The sequence below is a fragment of the Nanorana parkeri genome, unplaced genomic scaffold (assembly GCF_000935625.1).
Source record: "Nanorana parkeri isolate BGI_ZX_2015 unplaced genomic scaffold, ASM93562v1 scaffold143, whole genome shotgun sequence".
NCBI classification, from domain to species: Eukaryota; Metazoa; Chordata; class Amphibia; order Anura; family Dicroglossidae; genus Nanorana; species Nanorana parkeri.
In genome coordinates this window covers 1,095,662-1,117,743 of record NW_017306411.1, presented here as the reverse complement: position 1 = coordinate 1,117,743, position 22,082 = coordinate 1,095,662, and the positions used below count along the sequence as shown (strand labels likewise).

The following is a 22,082-nucleotide window of genomic DNA, read 5'->3' as shown; positions in this document are numbered from 1 at the left end:
TTGCGCGTTTTTTTTTCTTACCTTCCGTGCCGTGGTGGCTGTGGTCCTCTGGGAAGGCTGGAGGAGCGTCACGTCACTGCTGTAGGCGGAGCTCCAGGTGGGGTCTAATGTAGTTGGCCGGCGACCTGGAGCTCTGCCCACAACAGTGACACGACGCTCCTCCGCTCTGCTGCTCAGCGCCGCCGACAACGTCCTCACATGGGAGGAAGAGGAAATCGGCAGCTCGTGAGGCACCTCCATTGCACAGGCACCATCAAGTACGGGCCTGTGTTCAAATCATGTTAGTAACATCAACCATCCGATTCCAATCTATGGATCATGATTTTAAACTAATACTCTATATGAAGTACACACTATAGTACACACACTATTAGTTTAAATCATGATCTATAGTACATACATAACATGTAGTTGTACTATAGATCATGACAAACTAATAGTGTGTGTACTTCATATAGAGTATTAGTTTAACATTTTAAAGTTTTATTGCCATATACTGATTGCATTTCATACCCACATCATGAATTGCTATACTGCCATAGCACCTCTGTCAAACTTTTACAAATACTGTCCGAACTAGGAAAGCTTGTTAATAGAATACACTTAAGAGAACTATGAGGTGAGTGCTTTTCACTCACCTCATAGTTCTAGCCGACCTGTGACAATGAGACTGTCACAGGTCGGCTCAGTAGATCGGGAGGTGAGCGAACACATGCCGGTGTTCGCTCACTTCTCGATCCTGTCACGGCTGTCGTGACAGGGGAGGGGCTGGATTCCCCCCTCCCCGCTCCGATCCGCCAGCGTGGAGTATGTCTCCTATGAAATGTGTTGTCCAATCAGATAGTACTGTACTATGGACTGTACTGTACTATGGATCATGATTAACCTAATCATGTTATCAGTGGTGTAACTAGAAATCACAGGGCCCCATAGAAAAAGTATCGGCAATTGGTATTGGCAAGTACATGAGGGCCAGTACTTGTACTTGGACTTTAAAAAGTGGCATCGGGACATCCCTACTTCTGCATTTACCCCATCAGGTGGATGGGCGACCACAAGTGACGAGGGGGCATGGAGCCAGCTTCCGGCCAATCAAGAAGCCGGGCAGCGTGCAATGACGCGGCGCCCGGGCTTTCCGATTGGATGGGAAGCAGGCTTCATGCTCTCTCGTCATCTCATGACGAGGGAGCATGGAGCCGGCTTCCCGGCCAATCAGGAAGCCGGGCGCCGCGTCATTACACGTACATTACACATACTGACGAGAAGCATGACGAGGGAGCATGGAGCCGGCTTCCCGGCTAATCGGGAAGCCGGGTGGCAAGTCATTACACGCCGCCTGTCTTCCTGAATGGGACTTCCGGTATTTGGTATCGGCGAGTACCAAAAAAAAAAAAAATAAAATCGGTACTCGTACTCTACTGTATACCGAAATACCGGTATCTGTGCATCCCTAGTTCACACAAAGTTCATTAAAAGTGGAACTTTAGAAATCCCAGGTGTTCCAGCCCATTTTTAAATGCAAGTGAAAGCATGCAATGCTTTGCGAGTGCACACTTAGGCCTGGTTCACATTGGTTTTCACATGTTGAAACGCTCAACATGTGAAAACCAATGATTGCCTATGGGCATGGTTCCCACCTGGGCGTTTTACAGCACGTAGGAACGCGCTGCAAAACGCCCTACACCCAAAGAAGTACAGGATCTTCTTTGGGGCGTTTTGCCGCACGTTACCATTGGTATTCACGAGTGTGGATCGAGGTTAACAAAGCGGTAACCCAGAGCCACACTCGGGAATACAGCGTACAGGTCTTACCTTGTCCACGATCCCCGATGTGTCTTCGGCGGCTGCCGACTTCCGGGTTCCGTCCCTTGCGAGTGGCAGCTTCGCAGGGGGCGGAGCCGGCGGGAAGTTTAAAAGTGAAACAAATAAAAAATCATACCGCCAGTGAAACGCGCGTTTCACTGAACGAAAAAACGCGAAAAAAAACGAGCATAAAATAAACCCGCTCAGGTGTGAACCCAGCCTTAGACACTCAGCAGAGTCTAGGTGCAATCAGACTAGCTGCATTTAGCCCTGGTTCACACCTAGGCGTATTGCATATGCGCGGTTGTCGATTTTTTTACCGCGAATCGCAGTAAAAAAACGTGCAAGTGACAAACGCGCGTTTCCGAGGGCTACTTGGCTGTATCCCAATGGAAACGCGCAACAAAAACGGCCCAAAGTAGTACCTGTACCTTTTCAGGCGTGGGCCGTTTTGTAGCGCGTTAGGGACGGGCTGAAATACGCCAAGGTGTGAACCAGACCCATTGAATACAATGGGATTTAGATGTTTGAGCGTTTTGTAGAGCGTTCGTCGAGCGTAGAACGCGCTACAAAACGTTCAGGTGTGAACGAGGGCTTACACAGAGGAATTTTCTGCTCCCGGGAGTGTTTGTAATCACATCTAAATTCAGTTAAACTCAGGAGGACTTATCTGGGAATTATAAACCACTTTTAAGCTTCCCACATCACTTTTTCCTGGGATTAAGGCTATGTTTACACCATGTCTGCAATTTTTCCACGTTCCGGGATGTTTGTTTTTTTTTTAGCTGAAAATTGGCTTTTAGGTGAAGCCCAGTGCGTTTTTGATTTGTTCACATGCGTTCCGAACCAGAGAAAATTCGTTTTTTTTGTCTAGACTGGAGCAGACTGTGCTGGTGTGAACAGAGCCCACAAATACCATACGGATACATTGGGATGCTTTTTTTTGGTCTGGGAACAAATTGTTCTGGTCTGGAGACACACGTGTATGGGGCTTAAAAAGTATAGGTTGCATCTAACTTTTGAAGATTTCATTTGTTGGTGTCAATGGAGCTGGCTCCTGAACCCCATATTAAATTTGTCAGTTGTAGCTCGCAGTATACTGAGCTTAGGGTGACGGGAGGACGCTAGTTTGTGTCCTCCTGTTACCCTAAGGAGAACTATGGGGAAAAGCCCTGACCCCATAATTCTCCTTTAAGGATGTTAACTTCTATACTGGACCTCTTTCTGTATTCTAGGGGGATTGTATTTCACCATGAAATTAGAAATGACACTTTAAGCTCAGCTAGTATTTGCGGAACATGCCTCAACACAAAATGGGTATTTTGTTTTTAAACCATTAATAGCGGTCACCAAGAGAAGAATGATTGGACATGCAGCAGTTTACCAATTAGATAAAGTAGCATGCTTCCTGTAACTCCGTCAGCATCCAGATTAATGTTACTGCAAGCCCATTCTAGGCACAGCTATGTTCAATAATCATATGCAGATTCTCTGCAGTAGTCTGTTCTACAGCAAGGGACTTAAAGTTAAAAAAAACAAAAAAAAAAAGATTTTTAGGTCCTCAGGTCCCCTTTGCAGTGGTAGTTGGTAAAAAAAAAATGGCCGTCCAGCCATTGCTTGACTATATACTAAAGGATAGACAATCTGCAGCTTCACAAAGAGCCAGCATTGGCTCTGTTTTACACAGAATCTAACCTGGCCATTAGAGATGATTTCACCCAAGCCCAATCAAAAGTGACTGCCACAATCAATATTGTCGGGATCCGTCCCGGCAGCAGTGCGGCTCTGCGCTGTCAGCAAATATCGGGCATTAGCCCACTATATGTAGAGTTTTCGGCCACCGGAGGAAATTGTATATGTCCTCCTGTGACCCTAAAGAGAACTAAGGCCAAAAAAGGTTGGGCCATATTTCTCCTAAATTGGCCATACACCATCTCTCTATAATAGTCTATAGATTTATCAAAACTATATAATATAAGGGCAATCCAAAACAATCCATTCAGTCTGTAGCCAATCAGGCAGGCCATATATAGTTGATAGATCTAAAGTAGATTGTGCAATCAGATTGTAGAGTGCATAGCCAGCTATAGTCTTCTCTAAGGTTACCATTCATATGCAACAGATTAGCTTTCCTGCAGTGAAATCTTACAGTATTTGAGCAAACCTTTAAACAAAGGGTTAAACATTGAATGATCTCTTCCATTATAATATATACTGTATATATAAAACAATGATTCATCCTCTTCCATTCTTTTTCCAGGCATCAGTAGTAGCTGTAGGGTAGAGAAGTTCCCATTTTCACATAAGCTTGATTCACAGACATGCCCTTTGTACATTCCCATATACAGTCCACCCCCATACCCTAAAATAAGAAACCTGGGAAAAAGCTGCATGCATTCGGATTCTTTGTTCATCTAAAGTTTTAACTATGTAGTAGCTGTACAGCGGAATGTCTACTTTAATAAAAAGGTGCTCGTACCAGAAATAGCATTGGGTAGGTAATAGTATTACACGTAATAGTATGGGGGAATCCCCCCATTGGGCTATTGTAGAACATCAGCAACTAACATGTCTCTGTCGGAAAAACTAAACAGTGTCTGCATCCGATTGACAAAGGTTAAAATTAACTTTTGTCAACTGCAGGGGTGCTGACAGGGCCATTCATTTTTGGCCAGTGTATGGTAAGCTGAAATCTTTGCAACTCACACACATCCTGCAACATTGGCATCCAGCTTCTTGGAATATTCTGTGCTAGGCAACCTTCATGTCTATCCAAAGAAACAGAAGAAAAAGCCTGGAGAGGGGGTGACAGATTACCAGGTCTGAATCTTCATATGGTTCAACTGGCCTGTGCAGTCCGATCCAATAGAAGAGCTACTATATCTCAAATTTCTGAAAGAATGCACCGCCAAAAGCGCTTATAATGGGCATGTGAACATTAGAACTGGACCATGGAGCAATGAAGCAAGGTGACCTGGTCTGATGAATCACATTTTCTTTTACATCATGTGGATGGCCACAAACTGGTGTGTACCAGGATACACTATGGGAAGAAGGCAAACCAGCAGAAGCAGATTGATGCTTTGGGCAAATGTTCTGCTGGGAAACCTTGGGTCCTGCTATTCATGTGGATATTACTTTAACACATACCACCTACCTAAACATTGTTGCTGCCCAACTATGCCTGATGGCAGTGGCCTCTTTCAGCAGAATAAAGTACCCCACCGCACTGCAAAAATGCTTCAAGAATGGTTTGAGGAACACAAAGATTTCAAGGTGTTTGACTTGGCAATCGAGCATCTGTGGGATGTGCTGAAAATAACAAGTCCAATCCATGGAGGCCCCACTCTGCAACTTACAGGACTTAAAGGATCTGCTACTGACGGATTGGTGACAGATACCACAGCATACCTTCAGAGGTCTAGTGGAGTCCATGCCTCGATGGGTTAGGGCTGTTTTGGTAGCAAAAGGGGGGGCTACTCAATATTTGGTGGGTGATCATAATGTTATGGCTAGTGTGTGCGTGTGTGTGTGAGATCTCTCTCGCTCTCCAACACTAACACTTTTTCCCCTATTCTTAATAGAAACAGGCTGGAAACCATATCCTAGGGCAGCTCTACATGGTTCAATCATTGTAAACCCCCTTAAATCTTTAAAGGCATAGATATTCCATTTAGGCTTATGATGCAGTGCAGAACGTATTTATCATATGTATATACTATTTGTTATATACCAAGGTGGGAGTTATCAATAGCATGGTTGTGGATCATACAAAAAACAAAGCATTACATTATGCAGCAAAAATGCAAGAGGAAATATAAAAGCGTGGTGAGCAATAAAGTGGCACATCAATTTACACCTCAATTTAACAAATTTGAGTTATTACAATTATTTTATTCATCTCCATTAAATGCATTAAACTAGTCAAAAATATCTTAAGCAGTATAGACAGCTAAAATAAAAGGAACCTTTCAAGAAAACCTGTCAAGAGGTATGCTCCATTTTTAGACATTTCATCCCAGTGAAGCTGTGAATCAGTCAGCTGAGACAATGAACTCAAAGACACAGCGTGATTTTCCTTTAACCAGCTTTCTGTGTGCAATAAATCAGAGATGTAAACAAGGCCAGCAAGCCTTCCAGGTGCCAATCACAGTAAAAGCAGACACTTTGATTTCATGCAGGTTCCTTTAAAGCCTAGTACAGTCACATGAATGATTAAAAGGTAATTAGATCTTAAAGAGACCTTTCATTTCAACAATAATCTTCCTATAAGATAATGCGCATTTAATGTATTATATGCATTTCTCGTGTATACATTCTATAACCTTGAGCATGCTGCTGGGTGATGCCATCTTGAATGTGACATCAGTGGCTCCAGCAGACTCAGAGCGGTCAGTCAAGTGATATAGGATATGTTGTCCAATCACCCCAAAAAGAGCAAACGCAGTTGACTGCCACCTCATGTCTATGGCAAGCTGTTAACTTGCCATTCAGATCTGAAAAGAGCCAGAAAGTTCAGTGGGTGGCCCGATGTACAGACATGATCCTACTGCCCACAGGTATGAATGCTTGGCTCATGTTTATGGAAATAAAAGGGGGGGGAAGCAGGTGGAAGCTTATCTCAGTCACAACAAGAGATCAATTTTGTCCTGACCACCTGGCCACAGCTGCCCTACATATAATAGACTGTTGCCTGATCTGCAAACAATTAACTTTTATCCATGGGCACCTGAACAATACCCTGCAGAATAAGCACACAGCTCCACTGTGGATCAGCAGGAGTGTATTTTCTGAAGCCCATGCTATGTAGCTGCCACTCTCTCTTCCTCTGCTTCCTGTATCACAAGTCACATTCAAACTCTGAATCGGACTGGTTTTTGTTAACTTTTTAATATTGCTTTGATTTGTATTTTTTTCAACTTGGAGTGCGAGGGAGTTCAAGTGTCCCAGCATGACCTTGAGCAGGCGTGTTCCAGGATCACTATATTACAGACAAAGGGGAGGTGATGCAGTGCAGTAATGTCTGGATAAGGATCTGGATTACTACACAGGTATAGTTCATGTATGCAACCCAAGGATTAATTTTAAGTTGTGACTGGAATGTACCTTTATGATGTCTCAAACAATAGATGGCGGTTAGAAGTGTAAACGTGATATGGCCACCCTTAGGCACTGCCATCACTCTGCTTTCATATACGCATTAACATCTGGTTTGACAGATGCTTATGCAATGGACTGGGGCATGGGATTTATTTACAGACAATATTCAACACCAGCTTATCGGAGAGGAAACGATAAAAGATTGGACAGGATTTTCTAGCCTGTCCAATCATTTCCCTTAACATCTGACAGCTAGCAGTGTCTGCAAGGCATCCACAGACAGGAAATCATCATCACATCCATTACAGTTTGGCACTGAGGAAATGACCTGTGCTAGAATCCTCAGACGGATGCTGCTATTGTAGGAATTCTGCACTGCAAATAACACGGCAATGATATTTCTCACAACAGAGCAGAATTGGTTGAGCACGAGTCTCCTTTAAGCGGCTCTGTAGACAATTTACTCTATGCTTTAAATAGAATTATGTAAATATTTAGCAGCACACCAGAGTTTAAAGAGGAACTTTACCCATATCCTCAAAATAACAACAAAGACACTTTTAGAAATGTTTAGCATTGACAATCTACAAACACATACTTCTAGATAATTGCAGGCTTTGTATTCTTTGCATTCCTTATTTCTCTGTTCTTCCCCAGTCTGACAGTGGCCATTTTAACTAAGGGCAGGTTAATTTGATTTCCCTTTACTTCCTGGCACATGTGACTAGGACATGTGACCATGCACATTATCTCATTGGAGAAAATGCCTTTCCCTGAGATTACAGATGAGATTTCCCAGCAATGATCTGCTGATGTAACCTTCCCGGGATGCAATGCTGGGGCACAATTACATCATTTGTGTCAACATGGACCAGGAAGAAGTGGGAAAAAAAGAAATTATAAAATAAAAATATGTTTAGTGACTAAGATTATTTCAGACCAGCATGCATAGCTGTATGCTGATGTGATTTTTAGTCAAAGGAGGTCAAGGTCCACTTTAAGATACCCAAGATATGACTGTTACAAAAGTAAAATGTTTCAGGCCACATACAGCACACTGGTCCACAGCCAACATTAAAAAAAATTCTATTTTTATTTGGGTTCATTTCACTTTTATTTTTTGTTTGCATTTTTAATTTTTCTTTAACTTTTTTTTTTATTTACTTTTTTAATTTTTTAAGTCTTAATTTTAGTTTATTTAACTTAATTTTGTTATTGTTTACTATATTGCTGGGAACAGTAGCAAGCCTGCTATTGGATATTTTAAATTGCAATAGCCAATAGCAAGCCGACTATTGCACCCACCCAGTCTGCTGTCAATCAGCACAGGAGGGGCCTGAAAGAGAAAGTTCTCCATCAGGTCCTCCTCTGCTGAACAGGAAAAGAGAAGACACGAGGGGGACGGAATGCAGTCATAGCGGTCTCTCGTCCTTGGTAGTGCCGGGTGCAGTGTCCCCGCTGCCGATACTGTTTCTTCTAAATCTTTTTGATCTATGCATACCTTGAAGACAACCGAGATGCAGCAGTTCATTGAAAACCACTAACTCAGCAAGCGGCCGACACATTGGCTTCAAATACCACAGCAGTATTTGCAGTTGTAGATCTGAGGGTATTGCAATGCCAGTGCTTGGATAAAGTATTCCTTATATAACAGAATGTGTTGCTAAAAGGAAATATGCTTATTCTATGCAAGAAAAAAACAAAAACACAAATACCTTTTTTACTGCACTAACGCTCCAAAAGAAAGAAACCATTAAAATAGCGAATCAATTCCTAGAAATCCATGATAAAGCTGCGGAGCGATTCAAATTGTTTCAAATGTCATGACTTCTGGAAAAGTCATAAAGACACATTCTTACAGCGCTTGTTTTCCAAAAATGAGTGAGGCTCAGTATTAGAGCATTTAAACGTATGCTGTGTTAAACATGCACAGGATAAGGTGGAACTGCAAGCAGATATAAAATGTGCAAATTCATGCAGCTCTGTGATAGTAAATACAAGAACTGCTGTTTTTATTAACTACATATAAGCAACGCAGGTAACACAATCTAAAGTTTGACTGCAAAAGTGGAAATACAAATCAGGAGTTAAAAAGGTACTTGAATGCAATTTAAGATTTACCTATTAACAAAAAATGTATCTTATTTGTGTATTGCTGTAGATCCTCAAATCATCTCTGAATTGGTGCTGACACTGCCCTTCCTTCTGGAGGGTGGCTACTTTCCTTCCCCATGTTCCCTGTGTGTGTTGTAAAGTGGCCACCCCTCCAAGCTCACTGTGATGGACTACAATCTCATTACAAATTGGTAAACTAAACATGAGATTGTAGTCCAACACGGAAGTGTTTTGGAGCGGTGGCTACTTTACAACACACACACACACACACACACACACAAAGATCACGGGGAAGTAGCCACCCTCTAGAACAGGATACAAGAACACATACAATAATACACTCCCCCCGTTCCAATCCCCCGCTCACAACATAATACACTCACCCCGTTCTAATCCACCACACATTAAATAATGCGCCGCTTCCCCCGTGCACATAAATAATACACTCCCCCTGTTCTAATATCCCTGCCCACACACACTAAATAATACACTCCCCCTCTGCACATAATATACACTACCCTCCCCCCAGCGAGCCCCTCCACCTAATTACATGTTTGCAGGGAGTAGGCACATCATTCCCTGGTGATCTAGTGGTGATAAGTAAGGTCTAGTGCAGACCTTACTAATCCATCCTTTTGGCCAGAGCTCAGAGCTGCCAGAGCTGCAGACCATGCATGTAGCTGCTCCCGCATGTGACCGCATGCCTGACTTGTCAGCTGGCTGCGGGCCACATAGTACCGGTTTGCAGGCTGCAGTTGGCCCGTAGGCCAGTACTTTGAAACCCCTGCTCTAGAAGGAAGGACAGTGTCGGCATGAATTCAGAGATGATTTGAGGATCTACAGCTGAGTGATACACAAATTAGATACATTTTTGTTAGTAGTTAGGGTACTTGAATGCAATTTTAAGATTGACCCCCTTGAGTTCAGTGTCACTTTAAGCACATACTGGTAAACAGTAGCGAGCAATCCTATTCATTCAAGACATTGGTATTCTATGTGTTTACATTAGCAATTAGAAGAAACACACACACCAAAAACAGGCTTGCCAATACAGCATGAACAAGACCTGAAGCAGAACAGAGTGTAGGCGAGCGGCACCTTAAAAACTGTTCTTCCTTCTTTTGTTTGTGTATTCTTTGTCTGAAAGCAGAGGAAATCTGAAGTCTTTCTGAACAAGCCGAGACATGCCAAATTTCACCAGTTCCATGTGATGACATAATACTATCGCCCAATCTCAGTCACTCTATAGACAAGACAGCTGCCAAATAACAGGTGCATAGGTACCTGCTTCCTTTGCTGCTCAGTCTATGTGTACAATCCATATTTTCCCAGTTCTAAAAAATACTTTGTGGGAATGTATTGTACTATTTCATAGTTTTAAAGGAGTAAAGGCATAAATAATTCCTAGGGACAAAAGTAAAAAAAAAAAAAAGTGATGGAAATGTTAGAAAGGTGCGACTGCATCTAGAGACAGATATAAAGGTGTTCTAACCAGTAATGGCCCAGTTCAAACTAGCCCATCTGCTAACATGATGCGTTTTAGTGGATAGGCTAGTGCATTGTGACAGCTCCAGCATTCTGCGTTGTAGCACACACTGCCGAAGCCATCACTCTTTACATATTTTTTTTCTTTGTAACTTTATTGGTATTGTACAATGTGTGCACTCCCTTCAGGTCCCCACATAGCAACATTGGCATCCAGTGTACTGTAAAAAAAAAAAAAAAAAGCATGCTGCATTTCGGCAGCACACTTCCCATCAACCCCACATTGTGGTGGGAACAGGCACATAGAAAAAAAAATGGCTGTGTCCCCTAGCAGTGACCTGCATTGATCTGATGCTGTAAAACGCAGGTCAGTGTTGTATGTGTAAACGGGCCCTAATAGTTGTGGGCAGCATGACTAACAACTAAGTCACTGTTCGCACCTGGGCGTTTTGACACTGAAAGCTTAAGCGCCAAAACTCACAACACAAGAATTCTTATTCATTCCTATGGCCCCTGTTCACACCTGAGAGTTTAGCAGCAAGCTGTAAAAACGCTGAATGCTGGAAAAGGTGCATGAGCTTCTTTCAGGCAGATCCAGCAGATCCATAGATTTCAATTGAAAACGCGCGTTTGATTTTTTTTCGCGCATTTTTGTGCAAAAAGAATGCGCGTTTTTTAAGGTGCATATACATTATGGAAGACCACCTGCAAAGCACACTTTGAAACAAAATGGCTGATCTCATGTCTGCAAAATGTTGACTCTGAGGCATTTATAAAAGGTGCCCATACACTGCTCGATTCTCGTACGAGAATCGGGCGAAATCCCGCGATCGTACGAGAATCGAGCAGTGTGAACTAAGACGTGCGACCGTTTCTACTGTACGGTCGCACGTCTTCTGTCGAGCCAACATGTTCGAAAACCCGCCGAGAATCGTACGATTCTCGGCGGGTTTCTAGCCTGCTCGCCAGATAGCTGCGGAACGGGCCGGTGTGCGCACACTGCCCGTTCTGCATTGCCGTCATCAGAAGCCCGCCCCTCAGCGGGGCGGGCTTTCGATGATCGCAAGTATGATCTGCCCGTCCAAGGTGGGCAGATCGTACGGCCTTTCAAGAAGCATACGACCATCGCAAGACAAAAGTCTTGCGATGGTCGTAAGGTGTATGGGCACCTTAAGGCTAATCTAGGCACAACCTTGCCTGTATGACCTGCGCAACCCCCTTTATATAAACAGAGGAAGGAGGAGGCAGGCTTGGATTGGCCAGAATAAGAATCTTTCCCTCCATCCCTGAAGGACAGCAAAGGTGAAACATGTGCATGTGATGCATCCAAAGTTTGTTGTGATACTGTTGTAGCTTATGTTTCTGCTTGCGTGTGTGGCTATTGTAGGTCTGTGCAGCTGCAGATCTCCATGTGTTGGGGAACTACAAATCCCAGTATGCAGCTACCTCTGGGTGTCATGCCTTTTCTTTTCTGGGTGCACAGACTTTTATATGCATCACAGGACTTGTAGTTCCACAGCTGCTGAAAGGCTGATGGTGTTAACCCCTTGGCTAATGTGTAGGAGTTTATGTCATGGATAGGACTTCTTTTCATTGGACAACACTCAATACACCCATGTGCAGAAACACATCCAAAACGCACATTTAGGAGAAAATGCGCATAAACCCATGAAAAGCACGTAAAACGCACAAACAAAAAACTTGCGTGAAACGCACGGAGACGCTGACGTCTAGGTGTGAATGGGGACTAAGGGTCACCATATACAATCAACTTTACCTTAACGATATTATATGAGGACCTACCTACTCTAGCCAATCGGCAGGCCCTTGAACTATATAGTTGTTGGTAGATCTAAAGGAGATCGTACAACTGGATTGTAACATGTGTTGTAAGCCTTAGGTTCCCACCAGGAAATGCCTGTCAAAATGTGCGTGCTTCCACACACATTCAGGATATGAGCACAATGGCAGAGCACGCTGGGTAATGGCAACCCTAACATGGCCCAGCAAACGCTGTTATTTCCCGGCGCATTCGGCCACATGAGAACGCGCACAAGAACAAAACACGGAACACGTCACCAAATTTGCAACCTGTACTACTTTTCCATATTTGGCGTGCATCCAGGAACCCAATGAGTATCAATGGGGACACATGCCAAACGCAGGAAACAGTCCCACAAACATGCAGGAACATGCGTTCCCACGACACACATCCCTGGTGTGAACGCGGCCCTAAAAAGGAAAGAAAGAGCCTGTGTTGCTCATGACAACCAGATTCCAGCGGTCACCTTTTTGAGAACTAAACACGATCTTCTCTACCACAAACGTTATAGATTTCCATGTATAATCCATGCAAATTTCCAACTGCCAGTTCAAGTAAATAAAAGCTATTCCCGCAGGGAACTTTTAGCAGATGACAACTTTCCATTCTAATAAACACAGATGCATGAGCTTGCAAAATGTGTGATGGCCAGTTGTAGTTGACACATTAAGATTGAATGACAAAAAAGTAAAATGCTTGAATTTGAAAATGGCATTTCAGGAAGCAGAGAAACCGTGTACACAACTGCAAATTAGATCAAAAGTAAATTGCCAGCTGCTGAAAAGGAGAGCAAGAACTTTGCCGTCTCTATGGAAACCAGCAGACGGAAAAAAAGAAAAACAATCACTGTCTATGATTAGCAGCATCACTCGTAGACAAAATATAAATTTGTGTGCTGGGGATGTTCAAGTATTCCCGATGAATGGACTCCTAATGAGTACAACAGTCCTGGGATTTCACCAGGTTACATAAAATAAAAAACAGGCTATGGAGTTCTAGCTCTCATGATTACATCTGTAAGTACATGCACCAATTTTGTAAGAGGAACTCCAGGAACTGTAACAAATTAACCCTTGCAGTTGGGCTACACCACACCGCAAGGGTTAACTGCTTGCTTTGGAATAAAAAGACAAAATACTCACCTGATCCTTGGTCCTGTGGCAGTCAGCGCTCACCTCTGTCCCCCCTCCGCTGGGGCGGTTGAATCTCCCTTGGTGTCCTCACATCTAATGCACATGCATTAGGCATGATGAGGTCACAAATCGTTAGAGAATGGGGGGGGAAAGAGTCTGCAAGGAAAGGTCTAGCAACCAGGCGAAGTGAGGATCAGGTAAGTATATCTTCTTTATTTTAGCCTCTAGACCAAACCAGCTGTTGAGGAACTAAAAGTCCCATGAGGCATTGCAAGACTGACAGTTACAGGCATGATACCCTGCGGCAAATGCATGTTAGAATCCGTCGTTAAAACACAGCTGGAGGGCCAGAGTTGCCCATCCCGGCCCTAGACCAAAAGGAGCAGTTAGTAAGGCTACCCCTGTACTGCAAGGGTTAATTTTTACAATTCCTGGCATTCCTCTGTAATGTCTCCAAAATCAGTTACTTTCAAGGCTTTCAAACTGTCAAGGTTGCCAGTGTGTGTATTTCAGCTCTTAACTGAACTTTAGATGGCTGTGCGATCACATGTGCAAATCCATGGCAACTGCAATCCAAATACAGGCTAAAATGGCACCTTTAACGCATTTTGCATGAGGCCTTAGAACCAGAGTATAGACTCCTAGGGTCTTTGCTACAAATATCACCTTTTCTCTATACAGTGGATTTAAACAACATTTATCAAACAGTCACCAAGTCCCCAAAAAGACAAAACTCCATCCTGCCATCCAACTGTTACGATGAAGGGAACATCGGGTGACCGGCAGCAGAACACGCCCATGCTCCAGAGCAAGAAAGTCCCAGAATCCCAGTCACACCGATGACGTCACTGTGTAAAATCAACTTTTTACACAATTTCATATTACAACTTAACGTATTTCACCGTACAGAACCCAAGGACTGAAGTCCGTGTAGGGTGAAACATGCTAGAAGTGGACTGGGGACAGGACTGTGTGGCACATGTCGAACTTCAATAAAGTTGATTTGACAAAGTGATGTCATCTATGTGTGACTGCCTGGGATTCTGGGAATTAAACAGTGCAACACAGAAGAGATAAGCAAACAACTCAACAAAATCAGCAAACAGCTTAACAAGAGTCCTATAGTAGAAATAGAGCCGTTTTGGAAAGAGCAAGGGAAGGTTATAACCCCTCAGCTTTTCTTTTGTCATCTGTGTCCCAAGGTACAGCGTTCCCTCACTTCCTGTTTGATATCCACAAAGTGGTCAGCAGGGTCACAGATCTAGTGTCCTCAATGGCAGATGGTCCATCAATCCCTATTCTGGTGACAACCCAAAATTTCACTCTCAACAATGACGGTCACCAGGACAGAGAGGGTGGAAACAGACAGCAATAAAAACCCGACAGGTGTTCTAATCCCTTTCCACTCTGTCAAAACAAAAAGGTTTTGGCTTCAGCTGCACTTGGAAAAAAATGCATTTTCTAGTATTCTAAAAGGCAAAGGAAATAAATAGACAGGCTGCGTCCTTAATTGAAAATGAGAAAGCTGTCATTTCTAAAAAAATCATGCAGAACTTGTTCATTGGTGACAGTCTGTCTCACATTCCCCATCACAAACTTCAGTTTCTAAATATGCTGCCCTGTTAGCAAACGGCTGTGCTACAGCAGCCTATATTTAACTCTTTTGCCTGTTACCATTTCAGAACCAGACAATCCGAGCAAAGTATTACCATCATCACCAATTTATTGGATTCCTCTGCCCGTCACATTTATAGATATACAATCTGGCCGCAGACATGCACATTCATATGCTACAGGAGCGTGCATGTTTATGCGAGTAGCAAAATGGGCTTCTATTGTTTTTGCTCTTAACATGCTGTTTTAATAAAAACCCTTATCCAATAATCTTGCTGCCCACAGCATTGTGCCAGCTGAACAGTGTCTGTAGATTTTGCGTTTGTTCCATCAAAATCTTAATCACTGTCTGTCTGAGACTGATGAAGTTAAAAGGAGAACTATGGGGTCAGTGTTTTTCCCCATAGTTCTCATTAGGGTAACGAGAGGACACAAACTAGCATCCTCCCGTCACCCTAAGCTCAGTATACCGCGAGCTACAGCTCGCGGTATACTGAGACGCCGCAGCCGGAGTGCATCCCGACATCGATGTCGAGATCCGTCCAGCTGCGTGAGTGACAGCTGGCTCTGCCTATCTAGAGGCAGAGTCAGCTGTACCCGCCCCCTCCCCCGTCCGTTCCGCCAGTCAGCGCTGGAGGATCGGAGCGGGGAGGCGGGAATCCAGCCCCTCCCCTGTCACGGCAGAGAGCCGTGACAGGATCGAGAAGTAAGCGAACACCGGTATGTGTTCGCTCACTTCCCGATCTACTGAGCCGACCTGTGACCGTCTCATTGTCACAGGTCGGCTAGAACTATGAGGTGAGTGAAAAGCACTCCCCTCATAGTTCTCCTTTAAGGCTAGGTCGTCCCGGGACTATGCGATCGTGTTCATGTGCACATAGCGGTTGCCGTGCGGCCTAATTGATTTCAACGGGGTTACATACGTGCGGCAATTGCTAAAAAATATACATGTACCTTTTTTTTGCGACACAGGACGTGCTGCTTTTTTAGCCCCGATCGTGTTCAATTGCACATGCGACCTGCCTGGCGCGACTGGGTACGCTATGTCAATGAAGCCTAAGTGGCAAGATGACCAATGCATTCAGGGACCTAATAGAGAACCGGGAAGGTATTCAAATATCACTAGATTTTTGGCCAGGATCTAGAGGCAAAAACATCCAGCACTGTGCCAAATGGCCTGCCATCGCCACTAGTCATTGTGCACTTTGAGAGCTTTTCCCATGTGTAGAATAACAGTAAGTGGTAACGTGACCAATGCATCCTGGGAACAAGCATGTAGTAGCCTGAAAACTTTGAAAACTTTTCTTGAACACCAATTGTAGGTCATAACTTTCCCTAGACCTACAATGGCATTGGTCAGGTGACCACAAGCAACTATAGTAAGAGCCATTCTACATTACAAATCTTGAGGCTGGCAAATACTCAGCAGAGTGAAGACCAAGAGAAAGCTTACCCATCTTTAAGAAATTGCTCCCTGGCTAGTGGAGCCAGTGAGAAATTGCTCCATCACTAGCGAGGGAGATTCGGCAGCATTCGGGGCCAGTAAGGCAGATGAGTGAAAGGCTCGCCAGTGTGACTTGATGCGTTTCTAGCAGCAGAACCACCCACGTGACATCTGCCTAAGGGTAATTGCACAAAATTCTAGGCATAGGCAAATTACATGACATCATCAACCTTGTCAAGAAACTCAGTCCTGGCTACAATTCTAATGCCTATACTATAAGACCATACACCTATAGATTTATCTGCAGATTTTCTATGATCAGATAGAAAAAAGTGTAACAGATTCCTCTATCTACGCTAAACTCTGTGGATGGTAGAATCTCCCACTGGGCCAAGCTTCAGTATCTTGCTGGTCGGCCCCGCTGGCTCTCAAAATATCTGAAAAATGCCTGCATCCAATCAGATTGTTCAGGTAGTTTGACAGCCAGCAGGCCGACCAGCAAGATACTGAAACTTGGCCCAGTGGGAGATTCCTCCATCCACACAGTTTAGTGTAAATGGAGGAATCTGTTGCACTTTTTCCACCTGGCCATAGAAAATGTGCAGATAATCTATAGGTGTATGGCCAGCTTAACAAGGGATCCTAGCACAAGGAAATCCAACACGCTAGCTAGGCACTTGCAAAACAAAGTGTTGGAGACCATATACCGATATACCATATGACTGAGGTCTTAGTCCAGACTGCATGCACCCTTACCAAAAGCAACAGCCGGCTTTGTTTTGAAACACCTCCAGCTTCTTTTCAATCACAGTTTTTGTAAAGCACAATGACAAACGGCAAAATGATAATCTCATTTGTTTTTAAAATGTCATTGAAAACAAGGAAACTAGGATATGTCATGTAGGTAAAAACATTGTCACCGGGGAGAAAGCACACTAGATAAGCCACATGTGTAAGACAACTCACTGCAGAGTCTAGCAACCCCTAGAGATGCCCCTTTCATTTACTGTAATTAAGCAGAGTTCTCTCTTCTGCAACCCTCAATGCAGCAGAGACGCACTGGAGGCAGGCCACTCTATGACAACATGAATCTTTAAAGGTCAACAGAAAGAGCACATGGAGCATACAAGGACAATGCAACCCCATCAGAAACCATATACCGCCTGCATCTTGTAAACACCTCAGTAAATAAAAGGACCACAGCAAATCTCTGCAGTCTATGACATTCAACATGGAAGGTCTAGAAATATGTTAACAAATGCATACATAGCACATACAGCTTTAGGCCAGGCCTACAAATATGGATTGTGTCATCTTCATCAAGTCTATAAATACTGTATTAGGTTTAGCCTCAAGCACAACAACTCTCAAAAGCTGGACTAACAAGCTCGTAAAGAGAGAATTATTAGACACACGAGTCATCACACACCTTGTATACTTGTCCATAGGTGCCATTGCCCACCACTTCCACCAATTCAAAGATGCCTGCTGGATCCTGAAAGAGAAAAAAACAAAATGTGTACAGATAGTCTGTCAGCATGTATTAAGGATGGAAATGCGAGTAATGATGGGATGGATGCAGCTGTTGCGCCCTGGTTTTTTTTCCTCTCTCCACTTGAGGCACATGCCAATACATGCAAACAAAGGAAGCCAGTGTGACTTGTATAAAGTCTCCATCCTAGCGCACATCATGAGCATTAGAGAATAGAAAGCAAGTAGAAAATTAACTGAAGAGGTGAAAGATAAAAAACAAGAGAAAGATAGAGAAGCAGTCCTCCTTTGGCTTGTTGCAGGCTGGACTAGAGGGGCCCTGCCTCCATCCTAAGAGTGCTGGACTAGAAGACCCAGCCATGCCTCTATCCTATGGCTGCTGAACTAGAGGGGCCCTGCCTCTACCCTATTGGTGTAGCACTAGAAGAGCCCAGCTCTGCCTCCATCATATGGGAGCTAGACTAGAGGGGCCCAGCCCTGCTTCCATCCTATGGGTGCTGGACTAGAGGGGCCCAGCCCTGCTTCCATTATAAGGCTGCTGGACTAGAGGGACCCAGCTCTGCCTCCATCCTACGGGTGCTGGACTAGAGGGACCCATCCCTGCCTACATCCTATGGGTGCTGGACTAGAGGGACCCATCCCTGCCTCCATCCTATGGGTGCGGGACTAGAGGGCCCCAGCTCTGCCTCCATCCTACGGGTGCTGGACCCATCCCTACCTCCATCCTATGGGTGGTGGACTAGAGGGGCCCAGCCCTGCTTCCAATATAAGGCTGCGGGACTAGAGGGCCCCAGCTCTGCCTCCATCCTACGGGTGCTGGACCCATCCCTACCTCCATCCTATGGGTGGTGGACTAGAGGGGCCCAGCCCTGCTTCCAATATAAGGCTGCGGGACTAGAGGGCCCCAGCTCTGCCTCCATCCTACGGGTGCTGGACCCATCCCTACCTCCATCCTATGGGTGGTGGACTAGAGGGGCCCAGCCCTGCTTCCAATATAAGGCTGCGGGACTAGAGGGCCCCAGCTCTGCCTCCATCCTACGGGTGCTGGACCCATCCCTACCTCCATCCTATGGGTGGTGGACTAGAGGGGCCCAGCCCTGCTTCCAATATAAGGCTGCGGGACTAGAGGGCCCCAGCTCTGCCTCCATCCTACGGGTGCTGGACCCATCCCTACCTCCATCCTATGGGTGGTGGACTAGAGGGGCCCAGCCCTGCTTCCAATATAAGGCTGCGGGACTAGAGGGCCCCAGCTCTGCCTCCATCCTACGGGTGCTGGACCCATCCCTACCTCCATCCTATGGGTGGTGGACTAGAGGGGCCCAGCCCTGCTTCCAATATAAGGCTGCGGGACTAGAGGGCCCCAGCTCTGCCTCCATCCTACGGGTGCTGGACCCATCCCTACCTCCATCCTAAGGGCGCTGGAGTAGAGGGGCCCATCCCTGCCTATGGGTGCTGGACTAGAGGGACCCATCCCTGCCTCCATCCTACGGGTGCTGGACTAGAGGGACCCATCCCTGCCTCCATCCTATGGGTGCTGGACTAGAGGGACCCATCCCTGCCTCCATCCTATGGGTGCTGGACTAGAGGGACCCATCCCTGCCTCCATCCTAAGGGTCCTGGACTAGAGAGGTCCATTCCTGCCTCCATCCTATGGGTGCTGGACTAGAGAGGGACCATCCCTAATTCCATCCTATGGGCGCTGGACTAGAGAGGGCCATTCCTGCCTCCATCCTAAGGGTGTTGGACTAAAAGGCACAGCTGTGCCTCCATCCGAAGGTGCTGGACTAGAGGGGCCCAGCCCTGCCTCAATCCTAAGGGTGCTGGACTAGAGGGGCCCAGCCCTGCCTCAATCCTAAGGGTGCTGGACTAGAGGGGCCCAGCCCTGCCTCAATCCTAAGGGTGCTGGACTAGAGGGGCCCAGCCCTGCCTCCATCACAGGGGTGGGGGCCTGCATTGGCAGCTGCTGGGGCTTCCATCTCAGATCCACATCCATAGTAGAATCCCACAGGCCAGCCCACACCTTGCCTTTGTGTGAGATGCAGACACATGTCTGACTGTGATGACAATCCGACCATACTAACCCTCAAGGAGGAGAGGTCTATGTCCACCAGACTTTTGGCAGGCGAGTCATTAGCCATGGTGGCCCTGTGTTTTCTTCAGTAGCCCAGGCAGACTGTGTACTCCCCTCCTCTCTGGATCCAGACACAGCAGGGCGAGAACCTCTCCCCCCTCACTCTCTGCTTGCAGGGCTCCAACTCCTCATTGGGGTGCAGCAGTCCCTCCTCTTCGTCTCCCGGTCCCTATTGTGCGACTCTTCCCCTTGTCTCTCCTGCGGACTGGCTGCGAGCAGGCGAGTCACACCATGTTGAGGTGGCAGCTCCCAGCACAGTGAACCAGGCTCGCTCGCTCTCTCCTTCCTTCCCCTCCCTCTTTTCTTCCTTTCTTCCTCCCCTCGGACACACAGACATGCAAAGAGGAGACAGAGGGGGGTGGGGAAGAGAAAATCCTCAGCCAGCACAGCTACTGGAGCCGGCAGCACCAATCACGGTGTTCTATGGGAGGCGGCATCCCTGCTATCCCTTTAGATGTGACTGCGCCTCACTACTGGCCGGTAGGTGGCGCACGGCGCTCTGCTGCTCACTGCACATCGGGAGAGGAGCCGGAGATCCTTAGCACAGCTGCATCATTTAAATCTGGACTAACATAGGACAGATGTACCAATCCCTACTACTGACATAGCACAGCGCTACCGATCCCTACTAATGACATAGCACAGCGCTACCGATCCCTACTAATGACATAGCACAGCGCTACCGATCCCTACTAATGACATAGCACAGCACTACCGATCCTTACTAATGACATAGGACATCGCTACCGATCTCTACTAATGACATAGCACAGCGCTACCGATCCCTACTAATGGCACAGAGCTACCGATCCCTACTAATGACACAGAGCTACTTATCCCTACTAATGATGTAGCACAGCACTACCGATCCCTACTAATGACAACACCGGCATTACAGCGCTACAATCCCGCCTACTGACAGTACCAACGTGACCAATCCCTACTGCTGACAGCACTGGCATTAAAGCGCTACCGATCCCTCCTACTGACAGCACCGAAATGACAGCACTACTGATCCCTACTACTGACATAGCTCAGCGCTACGTGTCCTACAGGAAGCACCAACATTATAGCACTACCTTCTCTCCTCCTTACATAGGACAGCCCTACTGATCCCTACTTCTGAGGGGGCACTAACACCAAAATGGGAAGAAAATGGCAAGTCAACGAAGGTTCCATTGACATTGCAATTGTACCTTCCAATTTCCTTCCGACCTGTTGCATTGCATTTTTCAACAGATGCTAATGGAAGGGCACGGAAAAAAGAATGGGTGTGAATGGGGCTAGTTCATACTGAACCTGTTGTGTTATGTTGTGCTGGAAAAAAGTACTGCTTGTTCTTTTTTTTTTAGAGTCACAAGAAGGAGCGTTGTAAACTCAATGCCACCCATTCATTTTTCTGTGCTCTGCCGCTAGCATCCCTCGAAAAACCGTTCGCAACGCAACAGATCCCAACGCAACAGATCGCAAGGGAATGGATCCAGTGTGGAGCGTATACAACTGTGAGTACACACTGACTAGAAGGCTGGAGTTCAACTTCCAGCTAATCAGTGTACAGAGTCCCAGACAGGAACGTTACTCAGTGTTACAGAAACAAAGGTACTACCTGTATAGAAAACTCCAGCATGCTATGAAAGTGTCATGGCCGCACCATGTAGAAGAAGAAGAAATAGTGATAACAATGGCAAAAAGGATATAAAATAACATTGACCCCCCATATCAGTATTGTTTTGTATGTAAGATAAAAGAGGGACCTATAATGCTCTGTGAGATAGGGCATTCCCTACTCCACACTCTTCTAGGACAATGTGATCCTGAACCCATTGGGGGCTCTCCCGGGGTCCTGACATCAATACAAATCCACTCTCATACCAGAAGAGACACACAGAGATCACGTGACAACCGATTCAGAAACTCAATACAATGACATTTGAGGGGGCGGGG

At 45.6% G+C, this 22,082-nt stretch overlaps 1 protein-coding gene across 6 annotated transcripts in view; it reads right to left on the bottom strand.

Annotated features, from left to right (window-relative positions):
• The window catches only part of MAP4K4 (mitogen-activated protein kinase kinase kinase kinase 4), a 141,436-nt gene extending 120,905 nt beyond the window's left edge, over window positions 1–20,531 (bottom strand). For 3 of the 6 annotated variants that reach the window (XM_018554137.1, XM_018554139.1, XM_018554141.1), the window contains exons 1-2: window positions 20,089–20,531; window positions 17,946–18,011 (exon numbers count right to left, since the gene is read on the bottom strand). In XM_018554137.1, the coding sequence (XP_018409639.1) occupies window positions 17,946–18,011; window positions 20,089–20,145 (123 nt within the window). In that variant the 5' untranslated portion in view covers window positions 20,146–20,531. The remainder of the gene's footprint in view (window positions 1–17,945; window positions 18,012–20,088) is intronic. The other 3 variants (XM_018554135.1, XM_018554140.1, XM_018554138.1) reach the window with 2 other exon arrangements.
• Between the last annotated feature and the right edge of the window lie 1,551 nt (window positions 20,532–22,082).